This window comes from Dermochelys coriacea, chromosome 12 (genome assembly GCF_009764565.3).
Source record: "Dermochelys coriacea isolate rDerCor1 chromosome 12, rDerCor1.pri.v4, whole genome shotgun sequence".
NCBI classification, from domain to species: domain Eukaryota; kingdom Metazoa; phylum Chordata; order Testudines; family Dermochelyidae; genus Dermochelys; species Dermochelys coriacea.
Window position 1 is genome coordinate 10263530 of NC_050079.1, and position 15394 is coordinate 10278923.

At 40.7% G+C, this 15394-nt stretch overlaps 1 protein-coding gene across 4 annotated transcripts in view; it reads right to left on the reverse strand.

The window, feature by feature from the left end:
- SMPD3 (sphingomyelin phosphodiesterase 3) overlaps positions 1 to 15394 on the reverse strand; it is a 249145-nt gene that overhangs the window by 36577 nt on the left and 197174 nt on the right. For all 4 annotated transcript variants that reach the window (XM_043495052.1, XM_038367870.2, XM_043495051.1 and 1 more), the window contains one exon: positions 5962 to 6037. In XM_043495052.1, coding sequence (XP_043350987.1) covers positions 5962 to 6037 — 76 coding nt within the window. The remainder of the gene's footprint in view (positions 1 to 5961; positions 6038 to 15394) is intronic.

Below are 15394 nucleotides of genomic sequence, written 5' to 3' on the forward strand. Positions count from 1 at the left end.
ACGTGTGCTACTTGTCCTTGACTAGGTTAATGTGAACATGCTCTGACCTGGAACATAGGTTCAATGTTCCATCCATTTATAATAAATCTATGTTTTGCATAAGGCCATATCTGCAGTAGTCTTTGTGCAGCCCAAAAGGGATGCAGTGCTCTCCCCATCTACTTCAAGCACAATTATAGCCACATTAAGTAAAATACAGCTTGTTGTGGGCACACACAGCTCCTGCTAACTTGGGGTCTGATCCTATGTGTTGAGTAAGAGTTTGCAGGATTGTTCTTTATTTTATTATTGCAATTACTATAAATTTTAACCTGAACAGGACATTTTTGGTTTTAGACATAGGGCAGCTAATTCTCACAACTTATTTTCCAAACCTGAATTGCTGATATTGCAAAATGTATTATGAACTTTTACAAATCAAATCCTTAGAATCCAGTTAGTGAAACCACCTTTGAACAAATACCTTATTTTGATAAGGAACACTGACTTACCTTCAGTAACTGACTCTTTGAGATGTTGTAGGCAGTGTGAAACCAGCTGAAGGTATCAATGCTCCTCGTGGGCGCAAGATTGAATTATTCTGAACAGCAGTGTTCATTGGGGCCATTCATATACCCTTTACGTCCTTGTGCTCTTGTATGAAGGCACAAAGGGTGGAGCGGCTGCAACTCTCTGTTTCCTCATAATTCAAAGTCTGCACTAGCCAAGAACTATGAAAAGCAGGGACAGAGGGCAGGCCACTGGATCCACACTGACCACAACATCTTGAAGAACCACAGTATCTTATTTTTTTCTTCAAGTATGTGTCAGTTTGGATCTCACTAGATGGTGGGAAAGAGGTGTTTCAGTTGCATCAGTCAAACAACAATTGCAGAACTGCTCTCTCAAACTCAGCATCAGCTCTAGCTGCCATGTCAAGGGCGAAAAGGTCAGTGAGTTGCTCCATGTTGAAGATCATGTGTCTAAAGCAGGCGGAAGTCACTGCCTGTGCCCCAGAGGAGTATGCCTTGATGTTTAGAGGGAGTAACTGTCTGATAGCAGGTGGAATTACATTGCATGATCCACTTAGATTCTCTGTCACAAGATGCTTGGCCTTTGGATGATACTGACACGGTTACGAAGAGATGGGGAGACAACATAGGTCTCACTGTAGCCGTATAGGCTAATTACAACATCTCAACATTTAGGTCCACCAATGGCGAGTAGCAAGGATGGACAGGGATGGTGTCTCTAGCCGCTGTTTGCCAGAAGCTGGAAATTGGCGACAGGAGATGGATCACTTTATGATTATCTGTTTTGTTCATTCCCTCTGGGGCACCTGGCATTGGCCACTGTGGGAAGACAAGATATTGGGCTAAATAGACCCAGTATGGCCGTTCTTATGTTCAAAGAACCATTGTTACTGTAGGATAAGCAACTGTTCTTTATCAAAATCAGTTATTTATTCAATGACTGTTTCATTTATTACATTAACTGGATTCTAAGGACTTGGTCTTGGTAAGGTAAGAACATGACTTGAAACGTCCAACTTATGTAGCTTCTTCTCTTCCAGCATCAAGTGAGTTTTCAGGAAGACGACTGGCAGGTTGATGGACTGATTAAGGTGAAACTCCAAGATCACTTTAGAGATGAACTTATGGTGTGGTCTCAATAGCACCTTGTCCCTATGAAAGAAGGTCTGTCTGTAAAGGCTTGGAGCTTGTTGACTTTCCATACTAAGGTGATAGCAAACAGAAAGTCCATCCTGCGGGTAAGGTGATATTTTGAACAATCTAACAGTGGCTTGAACAGAAGCTCCCTGAGTTTCTTGAGGACAATGTTGAGATCCTACATCGGAGTTAGGTCTCTCATAGTTGGATAGGTACATAGGAGGCCCTTGAGGAATCTTGACTGTCAGCTGTGAGAAAACCAAGTATAACTGTGTAACTGAAGCTGAGCTTGCATATGTATTTGTTCAGTCTCCTCAGGTCCAGGATAGGACAAAGATGCCGTTTCTTCTTTAGGATAAGGAATTACCAGGAGTAGAAGCTTCCTCCCCTGAATTCTAGTGGTACTTCCTCTATGGCTCCTTGATGAAACAACCAGGTGACTTCTGCCTGTAACAAGCTTTTGCAAGGAGCGTTCCCGAACAGGGATGAGAAAAGTGGGTGGGTGAATAGGGTGGAAGAGTAGAACCGAAGAGGGTAGCTATTGGTGATGATCTCTAGCACCCAACTATCCAATGTTATGACAGACCATGGGCAATGGGATAAGGCTGCTTCTGAAAATCAGTCATGCACTCAAACCCTTTTTAAAGGGACTTGGCACCTCTGTTCCACTCATAAGAATGGCCATACTAGGTCAGAACAAAGGTCCATCTAGCCCAGTATCCTATCTTCCGACAGTGGCCAATGTCAGGTGCCCAAGAGGAAATGAACATAACAGGTAATCCTCAAATGATCCACCCCGTCGCCCATTCTTTTCGCTATGGGTGGTATCATGGCAGGTATTTCCCCAAGAGCCTTAGCAGGATTGAGCAACCCTTCATTTATAGAGAGGACAATTCTGGCCAGGCCAGAAGTTGTCAATATTTCAAATACCTCATAAGACTTTTCTTGCATCATCATTGTCTCTATTTCTAGGGTTTGTACAATTGTCATGACAAGTTCTTGAAATGACAAAGTACAGTGCCAGTACTTGTGCTGATGGCAAAGCTTCATCAGAAGATGAAGGAAGGTCATTAGGTGGTGAAGTAGGACGATGATGATACTCTGGACTGAGGTCTGGTTCCTCATGGTACTCCTTGCTGTCTGTTGTCAATGGTCTGGCCAGGGATGCCACTAGGGAGTGTAATCTTTTCTTCTTCCTCGAATGCAACAGAGATTGGCTTGCAGAAGAATATGAGTGTTGATCCCAGTAAGCCCAACAGGGAAACAGGGAAATGTTGAATGGATATGTCTGGACTGACAGGCTTATCTGACACCATGCCATTCCTGGTGACAGTGGCTGAACCCTGTAACAAGTGCCAGCTGGCTTTTCTAGGATATCTCCATGGATCTTACGGGAGAGGGTTCTCCACTTGAGGAAGGTGACAATGTGTGCTCCACTAGTGCAAAGGAGTACATCTCCTCTATGGACAACACTAAGGCATATGGTGCTCTCTGTACCAAGGTCTACACTGACATTGGAAGGTGTCCAGCACCAAAGCCACTTTCAGTTTTTCCAGGAGCATCACAGGTGGCCTTGGTTCAGCTGTTGACATCAAAGGATGTGTTGCCAGTACTATGGTCTGTGCTGTGCAGCTTTCACTCTGTGCTGTGCTGGTAGGCTGCTCTTTACCATCGGGTTTTATGCCATGTGGGGCTTAGTGATTTTCTTCCCAGAAAGTGTGTGGTCTGTCCCCGTAGAAAGACATTGAGTTCATCTGGAGTCTCTGCCTGTGTGCTCAGGATGGCCTCTCTTCATACCAGAGGCATTGGTTTCTACATTAGTGTTGGCATCAGTATGAGCACTGGGTCTTTTCTGAGCATTTTCTTTTCTATGCTGGTCTGAGGTGTGGCATGTTTGTTCACTGGGGCACTCAAGAGGGGCTGTTTATCTGGTATCTGAGTTTTGCAGTCTCCTCCAAAATCTTCAGAGATTGCTTTAGTAGATGAAACTTCAACTGTGCATGCTCAATGAGAATGACTAGCATACCAAGCACCTCTCCAGTATATGGGTCTCTCCTAAACAGAAGAGGCATCTGCTGTATCCATTTTACAGGGGAATTAATCCTTTGCAAGAAAAGCAGGGCTTAAAGTCCACAGGTGTAGAATCTGCCATGTTCAGGTGCTCTGTACCAACTGGGGGCATACAAGTCAGTTTACATTCAACATTCAGTCCAGATGGTAGAAATTTTTTGGTTAGGTGATAGTCCAAAAACATTTGGAAAAAAATTCTTTCAATCCAAAACAATGTTTTATTTAAATTTCAAGCTTTTCTACCTCTAATTAAAAAATAAAGGTAATTTTGAAATTAAATGTCATTTTGAATTGAAGTTGAAACATTTTATTTTGAAAATGTCAAACATTTTGACTCTCTTTTTTAATTGTAAATGGTTTTTCAACTGAAACAATTAGCCAATATTCACAAATTCTTTAAATAATTTGGTTATCCAAATCTGCATTGTTTGAAGGAAAAAAAAAAGTGAGAGTATTTTACCCGGCTCTACCAGATGGCTTGATTTTGTTAGTGGTGGTTCTTTATCAATGGATCAAAAAAGTTCTGAACGTTTCAAGTAATTTCAAAAAGACATAGTGGGTGGTAAAGATTAGTTCATCAGACTGTTACCAGGTTCTGTCTCAGTGTACAGAGAGAGCTTAAGGAGATGCAGGGCACATGCACAGCCCCAACACATACTGCTATTCAAGACTTTGGTCTCGTGTACATAAGGGGCATATGTACCTATAGTGGGATCCACAATGATATACATACACTAAGAAGAGCTGAGAAATCTACTGATAAATAACATCTTCCCCATTCTTTTTTAAAAGAGTTCAAAAACATATACAATTCATAGTCTCTGAGCCACTGCTGGGCTTTTTATTATATTTTATATAGTTTGTTTTACACGATCTTGGAAAGTATTTAATGAAACAATGCATATAACATAGCAAGCACTATATATGGTAGTAGCTGAAGAAGTGGAAAATGTTTTTAAAATAGGACCAGTAATATTTTCTAAACAGAGCATAAATTTATTAACAATTTATGTTGGAAATGGCAAGCAAAAATCAGGCAGAGAATCTGGGCTTCTTCCAACTTTTTGATTTCTACTTGAACTGCTCTGTGTGATGATTGATCAGCTTCACGTAGCATGGTTTTTCAGGGTGCAGGAAGTTATTCTGTTTATAAACTTTTATTATGATTTTCTGGTGTGTTAGAATGAATCTCAGAAAACACTGTTCCTTTAGATTCTGGGAAATATATTTATAGGAGCAGGTCAAAAATCAGAAACTTGGTATTTCAAAGTTTTTGTTTTTATCCCCATGTTGGGATGAGAAATTCAAAATTTTCCATGGACTGGAGAATTCAGAAAAAATTTCATTTCATTTGGGAATCAATATATTTTGTGTAGACTTGGTTTAACAGTAATCTGTGTCCTCCCTGAGCTGCTGAATTCAGGAGTCTCATGCTCTCAGTACCCCTTAGAGGTCTGCTTTCTTCATGCTGCTATTGTCCTCTACAGGCCAGGAAGCCAGGCCCATAGGCAATTACCATGAGGCACTGTGGCATCTCTGTTAAACATTAATGTGTCTGCCTGATCAGAAATGTGTTTTGATTTGGGTTAATCTGACCCTAACTAAATATTTTCTTTACATTTTCCCTACAGAAAATTGAAATAACTTCCATTTTCCCATGAGAATGTTTCAATTTTGCGAAAATTGTATTTTGTGTCTCAAACATTTTGATGGAAAATTCCTGACCAATTATGGTATTGTCATCAACAATTTTTTTTTTATTCTTCTTGGTGCAGCAGTGTGAGTTGCAGCTTAATATATAAAAAATAGTGAGAGTTTTGGATCACCAACAGTTGCTTCAGAAAAGAAATGGTTTATTTCTCCATTGTACCTAATGCCTGAGAATTACTTTGATAATCTATCGGCCTGATCCTGCATGGTGCTGAGCACCCCTGATTTTTAAGCCAACAGAATGTAGCGGGTACTCAGCACTGCACAGGTTCAGGTCCCAACATACCATTACTAAAATCTTTACTGGTGTGCAACTTTTGTTTGTGTTTCAAGAAGTGGCTGAAGAATCTATGATGTGTAGCTTTTACAGATATCTTATTCTCTCTTTCCATCCCCTTGCTACTTGCATGACATTCTTACAAATGCAAAATGGGGAAAGATGTACTGCTCTTGCACTTGATTATAGAAACTTCTGGCACAGAACTAGAAAAACAATGAGAACAACATTGAGAAAAGGAAATCCAGACAATACCTGCCAGAGCTTGCAAATGAGTGCAGGAAATGTATCCCACAATTCTTTGGTCCTGAGATGTATTTCCCACTTGCACCTAAAAGAAAGGAAGAAAGAAGGCTGTTAATGAACATCTCACTACTATGGTCAAGGCCCTGTGACTTGTGCAGAATATAAGATTTCAGTTGTTCAATAGAAGCTCTTGAGTTACATCCCTGAAAATACGCCTTCCCTCTCTCATCCAATACCACTTTAAGCACTTACATGGCTCTAAGAGAGGCAAAAACCACAGGAGATTTTGCCTTAATAGAAGTCCTACTTTCCCTGTCTGTTCACTGCCTAACTTCTCCGTCCACTGCTACTTCAAACTGCAAAGCATTCCCTGTTACTCTCTCTTGCCCATCCACATCTCACTGGTTATCTGCCTGCAAACAACTTTCCAGCCCCAATCCTCCCAGCCCCTTCTGGCGGGTGCAGGATTAAAGCCCCACTCAGAAACACCATAAGACTAATTAGCAGTCTCCACACACACACAAAAATCTAGACATTTACAGAAAACTGGAATTCAGAAAAAGGGAAGGAAGCTTTGAAAAACAAAACTTAAAACTATACACTATGTTTTCTCTATTTCACTATGTTTTTCCATTATTTTCTCTATTTTTGTTGTTGGGGGAGAGGGATTAAGGGTGTTGGAGAATTTTGCTTTGTGTTTCAATGAGACATTTACATTTTCCTCCTGCAGATTTTCACAACAGCAGCCTCTGTACCTGTCAACCAGAGCAGGGAAAATGTAATTTTTTTTCTCGCTCTTCTAGATTCCCCCCCACTAGGGCATTCCACACCCTCTAAAACACAGCTAGGGGATTCTTCCTTACAAGTGTTTACTTCCCCGGTAAATGTAGATGGGATTTCGGATGCCCATTTTGCTACAGTGTAATGTACTCCGTCTCTCCCCCACACACGTTAGACTGTAGATCTGTAAGACAAACCTGTTGGAGGAAACACAGGCACTAGAACTAAGTTGTGCTTTAGTCTTTTCATCTTATTTAACACTAGATCTGCCTCAGCCTTACTCAGCTACCAAATAATACTGATGAATAAAGAAGGATAATAAAGAGGAGATTTAGGAACATAAGGAATCCTGACAATGGTATTGGTCAATTACTAGATGGAAATGATAGAATTATCAATAATAATGCAGAACAGGCAGAAGTGCTCAATAAATATTTCTATTCTGTATTTGGGGAAAGACAGATGACAGTCTCCTCAGATGGTGATAACATACTTTCCATTCCACTGGCATCTTGGGAGGATGTTAAACATCAGCTACAAAAGATAGACATTTTTAAATCAGGATGTCTAGGTAACTTGCATCCAAGAGTTTCAAAAGAGTTGGATGAGGAGCTTGCTGGACTATTAATGCTGATTTCCAATAATTCTTGATGCACTGGAGAAGTTCCAGAAGACTGCAAGAAAGCTAATGTTGTGCTAATTTTTTAAAAAGGGAAAATGGAATGAGTCAGCTAAATATAGGCCTGCCAGCCTGTCCTTGATCACAAGCAAGATAATGAAGAGGCTGTTACAAGACTCGATTAATAAAGAACTAAAGGAGAATAACATAATTAATGCAAAACAACATAAGTTTATGGAAAATAAATCCTGTCAAATTAATTTGATATCTTTTTTTCATGAGATTACAAGTTTGGTTGTAAAAGTAGTAGTGTTGATATAATATACTTAAGACATCTGCAAGGTACTGAATTGGTACTGCATGACAATTTGATTAAAAACTAGAATGACTGAATATGGCACACACAAATGGATTAAAAACTGGGAATCAGCCTCAAGTGGATGTGTTTCCAGTGGGTTCCCAAAGGACCAGTTCTTAGCCCAACATTATTTAACAATTTTATCAGTGATCTGGAAGAAAATATAAAATCACAGATAAAGTTTGCAGATGACACAAAAATTGGGGGAGTGGTAAATGAATAGGACAGGTCATTTATTCAGAGTGATCTGGATCACTTGGTAAACTGCGTGCAAGCAAATAATATGAGTTTTTTAATATGGCTAAATTTAGGAACAAAGAATGTAGGCCATACTCACAGGATGGGGGACTCTATCGTAGGAAGCAGTGACGCTGAAAAACATTTGAGGAGTAGATAATCAGCTGAATGTGAGCACCCAGTGAGACTGTTACTGGAAGAGACAATGTGATCCTGGGATGCATAAACAGGGAAATCTCTAGTAGGAGTAGAGAAGTTATTTTAGGAGTAGAGAAGAGCCATGAGAATGATTAAAGGAATAGAAAACCTGCCTTGCAGTGATAGCCTCAAAAACCTCTATCTGTTTAGTTTAAAAAGGAGAAGGTTAAGGGGTACTTTTTGATTACAGTCTATAAGTGCCTACATGGGGAAAACTATTTAATAATGGCCTCTTTCATCTAGCAGGAAAAGGTATAATGAGAGACAATGGCTGGAACCTGAAGCTAGACAAATTCAGACTGGAAAAAAGGTGTACATTTTTAATTGTGAAAGTAATTAACCATGGAAACAATCCACCAGGGGTCATGGTGGATTCTCCATCACTGACCATTTTAAAATCAAGATTGGATGTTTTTCTAAAAGACCTGCTCTAGGTATTATTCCGGGGGAATTCTATCGCCTATGTTGTACAGGAGACCAGACTAGAGGATCATAATAATCCCTTCTGGCCTTAGAATCTATGAAGTAAGGAACTTTCCCATGCTTTATATGATCTGTGTGAGGGTCAGGCAGATTTGCATTTGCTGCCTTCATTGAAGCACAAGGACTGGTCATTCGCTAGTTCTTGTGGGAGCCCTGGACCCTCAATGAGTGTAGATGGAGTCATGGCTTGTTCCCCCAAAGTACTGGCCAGCTGTACCCAAAGATGGGGAAGTATGCTAAGCTCCTTAAAAGAGTACAGTAATGTGGACACTCCTTCTAGAAGTCTGAGAACTTCTCCCCATAGGGTGGTGCATCTCTGTAAAACCCCAGTGAGGGCATGTGGTCAGCAGACGTAACTTAGCCCTTAATGGGGAAATAGTCACCAATGACAAGGCTAAAATGAAACCTACCAGCTGTGCTTTATAGACTGAGGGCACAGATACTGCATGCACATCAAATCAACCCTCTACCCGATTTCTAGAAAGCAAAATTCTGAGGAAGGTCCGCTTGCATAGAACTTATGACAGAGAATAATAACACAAGAAAACATCATGAAAATCACGTGATAGACACAGACTTCAGAAGGATTTTTTTTAAAACTGAATAAGGGTGGAGCACGTGTACAGAATATGTTCTGGCACCATTGAAGTCAATGCCAAAACTCCCACTGACTTAAATGAGATCGGGATTTGGCTCTAGATGGATGGATCAGAGAAGCTGCTGCAGGTGCTTGATTTTCCAACTCACGATTTAAAACAGTACAGTAATACAGTATGTCTATCAAAGAAAATGTCTGGAAGGGAAAGTTTTATCTGAGCCTCAAAAATTAAAACTCATAGCTTTGCTGATGACTCCTGTATCACTGGACTTGATGAAGCCGTCGTAAATTTCATCTGATAACCTTAAATAAAAATGCAACCTAGTTTTAAGATGGGTAGAGTTTTGTCTATTTGTTTCGATTTTCAGGTTCTCCAACTGTCCAAGAAATATCCTATTAATTTTACAGGCTTTGCAGGCAGTGAATTTACAGGTCATTTATGCTTGATAATTTCCTGTCAATGTTCATTATTTTTCCATCTGGAAAAAGAAGGCACTTAATAAAAATCTTACATTGCTCTGGCCCTAGCTTTCTCACTCATCTTTTGCCAGTTTTCCAACTGGACTTCTGTAGCTCATTAGAGTAGTTAACTGCGTATGAATGGTAAAGATCACTTCCAGCTAAGTGATGCTTTTCTATAGAGATGCTATGCTGAGCTTATAGGTGGCTCTATGGAAAGTGTCTATTAAAGGCATTTTAATATAATAGTATATAAATTCCTATAGAAACTACTCTCATTGCCGTAGATGGGTTACACTTGCACAGTGGTAGAGAAATTCAGTGTTCAGACTTTACTTTGTGTTCTTCATTGAAGTGGAAGGGGAACAAGGACAGGGAGATTTGGAATTAACTCATCTTTACCCCAAAGCCAATAGATACTTGCAGACCCACAGGGATATCAGGGAATCCTGGCTGGATGCCACTGACTCTTGCAGGAGTCTTGCTGTGGTTGTTTCTGCAGCTACCTCATTACATACACACCATTTTCCACATGCACATTAAATGAGTCTCTTATGCAGCAGGTGCAGCACCAATACAACATTGTGGGATTGTTTTACTTTAAAAACAACAAGCCTCTATCCTATAACACAAACCAGGGCACAATATATATTTTTCACACATCTACATGCAGCCAAGTGAAATGAGATTTTTCACTCAACTACCAAAAAGGACATCTACACCTCTAAAGTTTCTGGCAAATTACACATTTCTACAACATCTGAGGAGACACAAGCCTCCCACTTCACTCTGCAAAGGGAAAAACAGCAGTTGCAAAACTGTTCTTTATTGTGGCAAGAGTGTACACTTTACACCTCGGTGTCTAAAACTGTCTGAACCATTTTCACTTTCAGGCTGTGACCAAATGTGGAAAGTTTCAGTCTGAAAGGTCAGTCTGAGTAAGTTTTATAGCCAGCTGAAAAGGCCCATTAGAATGGAATCACTTATGCCACATTATCTTTGTAATTGATCTGAGAAGCACAGCTACGATTTATGTATGTACATGTAATTGTATTTACATTATATATCAAACTTTATTTTATACACATATCTCACACAGAAACACAAAGTATATGTATATGTGTGAATATAATATGTATGTGTGTGAATAATATGTATGTGTGTGAACAGAAATGGAAGGGACCTCTCAATGTTTCTGAAGTTTCCAAAAAAATAGTACCAAGTAACAGCCAAAAAATTTACATAGCCAATATTTCCATGGAAAGTATCAATGTTCGAGTGCTTGCTGAATAGCCCTTTCCCCAAACCTACAATTCTGCCATTTTGTAACAGGGAGCTGATTTTTTCTGTTTTACTGAGTGGCACCATTACCTTTTATTGAGTGGCACCATTACCCTAAACTACCCTGTAAGCAGTCATGATGGAAGAAAAGATCCGTGGTTACAATGTGAAAACAAAATCCTTGCAACCTCTAGCCCGGTACAGAAAAAACAAAAAATAAAAACAACAGTAAACTAAATAATAAGTAAAATTTGATTACATATCTATTTGTTATTCTGTAAATGAAAAAGCACTAAAGTATGGACAGCCATGATAGCTACTGGACCTCCACAGTATTACTAACGCTATAATTCTGTACGCAAGCAGTGCATTGTTTTGCTGAATATTGCACTCCCCTGAGAGTGCTCCATTTTAATGGCTATATTATATTGTGAGAACTCTATCTGGACAGCTCTGCAGACAGGACAGTGGGAAAACAACCCAGAGCATTCACTGTCCCTGCAACACAGATCTTGGTGTGTTAGTTTAGCTTTGGAAGGAGTTTCCACCTTCACAGAACTCAATCATATGGTCAGTATTTGACCAGCAGATTGTTCAAGTCTGGGACAAGAAATAAGTGTATATTTCTGATTCTTGCTGCCAAACACAGAAGGTGCTCTCTAATCCACTTTTGTACAGAAAATAGCAATTATACTAGGGCAACCCAATTCAGAATCACCCAAATAGGAATTAACTTTACCTGAACTGCACTGTTGGTGCTAGAAGGTCAGTACCATAACAGATCATCTAGAAGACTGTCCCATGAGGCACTATCCTAGACAGTATTTTCCAAAAATGTCATATAGCCCATAGGCTGAAGTTCACATAAATTCTGTTTACTGGCACCCAGGGCCCAATCTTCCCACCTTTCCTTTGAAAATATTGTAGTCTATTCAATGGGACTATTAGCAAAATGAGATACACTGACTGTGCATAAGGATGGGGATGTGGGATCCCAAGAGCCTAGATTACAAAACAAAATAGTAGGGTCTGCACAGTGTGATTGCAGACGACATCCACAAGCACCACAGTTAGAGTCAGTGGACTGTTCACATAGTAAGGGATGCAGCATTTATGCAATAATTTTTAAAGTGCTTTGGCATGTTTCAGGTTGAAGGGTCATAAGTGTCAAATATGACCACTATTACAAGGAAATATCCTGGGTATGCTCACTAAAACAAATGTTTGGTATTAATAATCTCAGGAATGGCCTTTCAGTCTCCTTTTCCGCCTTGTTACAGAGAATATTTTATACCACATATGAACTTAAAGGAAAAATCTTGCTCTGATCAATGCAAGAGTAAGAGCCCCAAATTAAGCAGTTTTGGAAAACTATATCACAGGCTATACTATGGCTGGGTCTAATTCAGCCACACAGGGCAATATGGGAGAGAAAGACCCTTAACTCTAGTTGCATTAGAACTGCCCAGATTGTGATTCCAGGTGTGGGGATGAGACCAGGCTTCCATTTCTGATGCTCCCCACCATGAAGCTGGCAAGACATGAGAAGGGAGCATGCTGTGCTCTACAGGCCTGTAACAGATTACTTCTGCCTCAGCACCAGCTCAGAGAACCACAGGAATTGCATTGCAGAAGGGTGCCTGATGTACATAGTGCCTCTCAGGGCTACACTCCTGTGGTGGTGCCATTTTCACACCAACCCTTGCTCTGGAATGTACCTAAAGGCAAAACCTAGCTCAAAATGCATAATTTATTGTCACCTGTCATTGCATCCTTCTATTGAGTTTCCTGTTATAATGGCATGGGATTGTGAAGTAGTGCCTAAAACAGCCTCCCATGCAAATTCGAAATCCCATTGCAGTATCAGGCTCAATATTACTCATGTGGACATTTCTGAAGTGTATCTGTATAAGATATAGACTCCTTCTCAAACTGTATCTACTAGGGAAAATTCCAATAAACTAATATTAAAATATACCTTTAAAGATTCCAAACCATGTTCGGTTAGATTAACCACAGCAAGAGGAGCTAATTTATAATGGCCATACATAGCATCCTGCTAAATTCTGATGTTATCTAAATTAAAATTGAGCTGAATTAAAATTGAGAGAACGTGTATGTGATTGAATAAAGCGTCCTGCTTATATAATTATACATTGACAAATGCAAAATTAGTACCTCTGTCAGTATTATACTGCAACGTACAAAACATGTTCCAGTTCATAGTACATCTGCAAAGGTAAAACAAGATATAAATGCACACCCACCAATCAAACATTAAGACAGGTATGGAAAGATCCAAGGACAGATTCTGATCTCTGTTACACCATTGGAAATCTGAAGCTTGTTAGTTACTCAGCTAGTAAGGCTCCGAAAAGATCTTTTTATTTCAAAAAGGGATTAGGAGACAATTCTATTAGGAAACAAGCATAAGTCTCTGTTGCTCCTTGTTTACATTGGACCTCCACTTGTGAACTATAAAATCAGTGAACAGCTCTGCTACTCTTTAATTTTGATTCAGAGGAGACTGAAATCAATAAAGCCCTAGAAAGGAGATTCCTTCTTTTCCTACACTACTCCCCCAAAATACCCTAGCACTGACTCTGGGCCTAACAGAATAAGACACTCATTCCCTAGTGACTTACTTCTTTCCTTCCCATAAATGAAATCAAGCCAATAAAGCTTGTGACAAAACAGATACTCATTATCAGCAACAAAATATCCACACTGCTTGCTAACAGCAACAGTGTATTTGAGTGCCGGAGCTAAGGGAGCCACTTTCATTTCATCATATGACTGGTCATAGTGAGACTTTTCTGAGCTGCTCTTTGATCTAGCATCGCTTGGAGTTACCATATCCTGGCATTACTGTCATACTGTGCTGGAGAACATTGATATCCTGCCTCCCAGGGGGATATATAGAAGTCCCCAAGATATTACTTGCAAAATAACAATCAAATTCTATCACATCTCTGTATCTTTTAGGTGCCGACATAAGAAAGGTGGGAAATAGGTACACACATTTTAAACCCATATTGAAATGTGCTAGCATAGGTTGATGGGGGTGGGGGTATGGTAAACTCTTTGCTCACCAATAAGCACTGTAGCTCCTGAGCAGGGACTGTTGGCATCACTTATCTCCATGCTACTATTAAATTAACATACAAATTCTTGTTCTTTCACAATACCCACATGCAATTCAAAACTGATTTCCTAGGAGCACTGTACCAAAGTGAAGGAGTACTTGTGGCACCTTAGAGACTAACAAATTTATTTGAGCATAAGCTTTCGTGAGCTACAGCTCACTTCATTGGATGCATCCGATGAAGTGAGCTGTAGCTCACGAAAGCTTATGCTCAAATAAATTTGTTAGTCTCTAAGGTGCCACAAGTACTCCTTTTCTTTTTACAAATACAGACTAACACAGCTGCTACTCTGAAACCTGTACCAAAGTGACAACTCACAGGCGCGGTGCCTCTTGCTGGTAGTCCTGGGAATTAGCTTTCCAGGGTATGGAGCGCCATCTGCAGGCCGGTGTCTCACCTGCTGCGGGTCCCGTGTCCCTCCCGGACTCCGGTCCCCTTTACCTCAGAATTCTGCCCACTGCAGTACCCCACAGTCTGGGTCTCCCCTCCCAAGGGAACACCCAACCCTCTATCCCCACCTCATTTCACCGCCAGTCATCATCTAGCCCCCGCTCACCGGGGCAGACTGGTCTGTAAACTCATCATTGGCAAGGGGGTTTGAACCTGGTGCCTCTGCCTATCTCTGTGCTGCACCTCCCAGCCCCAGTACGTGCATAGGCCTTTAGCAAGGCCCCAGCCTGGGGACTTGCCAGGCTGGAGCTTCCCAACTCTTCTGGCCTTTCCCCAGCCCTGCTCCACTCTAGGTACCCTTTTCTCCCAGGTAGCCAGGTCCATCTCTCTCAAGAGATGGAGAGAGAGTGTCCCCCAGCTCCACCCTGAGCCCTTATATAGGGCCAGTTGGGGCCTGATTGGGGCATGGCCCAAACTGTGGCTACTTCCCCAATCAGCCTACCCTATTGGTTCGCAAGGGCAGCCCTTTTCCAGGGCTGTTTTAACCCCTTCAGGGCCAGAGCGGGGTGACCGCCCCACTACAAGCCCCAAGTTGGAAAAGGGGAGAAAACAATGTAATGCCACAAATCTCTCCAAAAGACAGGAACTGTGTGATGCAGTATACATCCAGCACCCTCTGTTAGGGTGAGAAAAATCATTCATTTTATAGGGTTTGGCTGCCCATTCAGATTCTAAATTTGTCTTTATAACGAGTAACAAAACACAAGCTGTCATAGTGACGAGTTAATTTGAAGATCTACCTCCAAATGATAGGCAAATTTATCATAGAGCTCTAACATCATGGCAAAACTCCAGACAGTTACCTTAATACTCTGAGGTAAGACTAGCTCAAA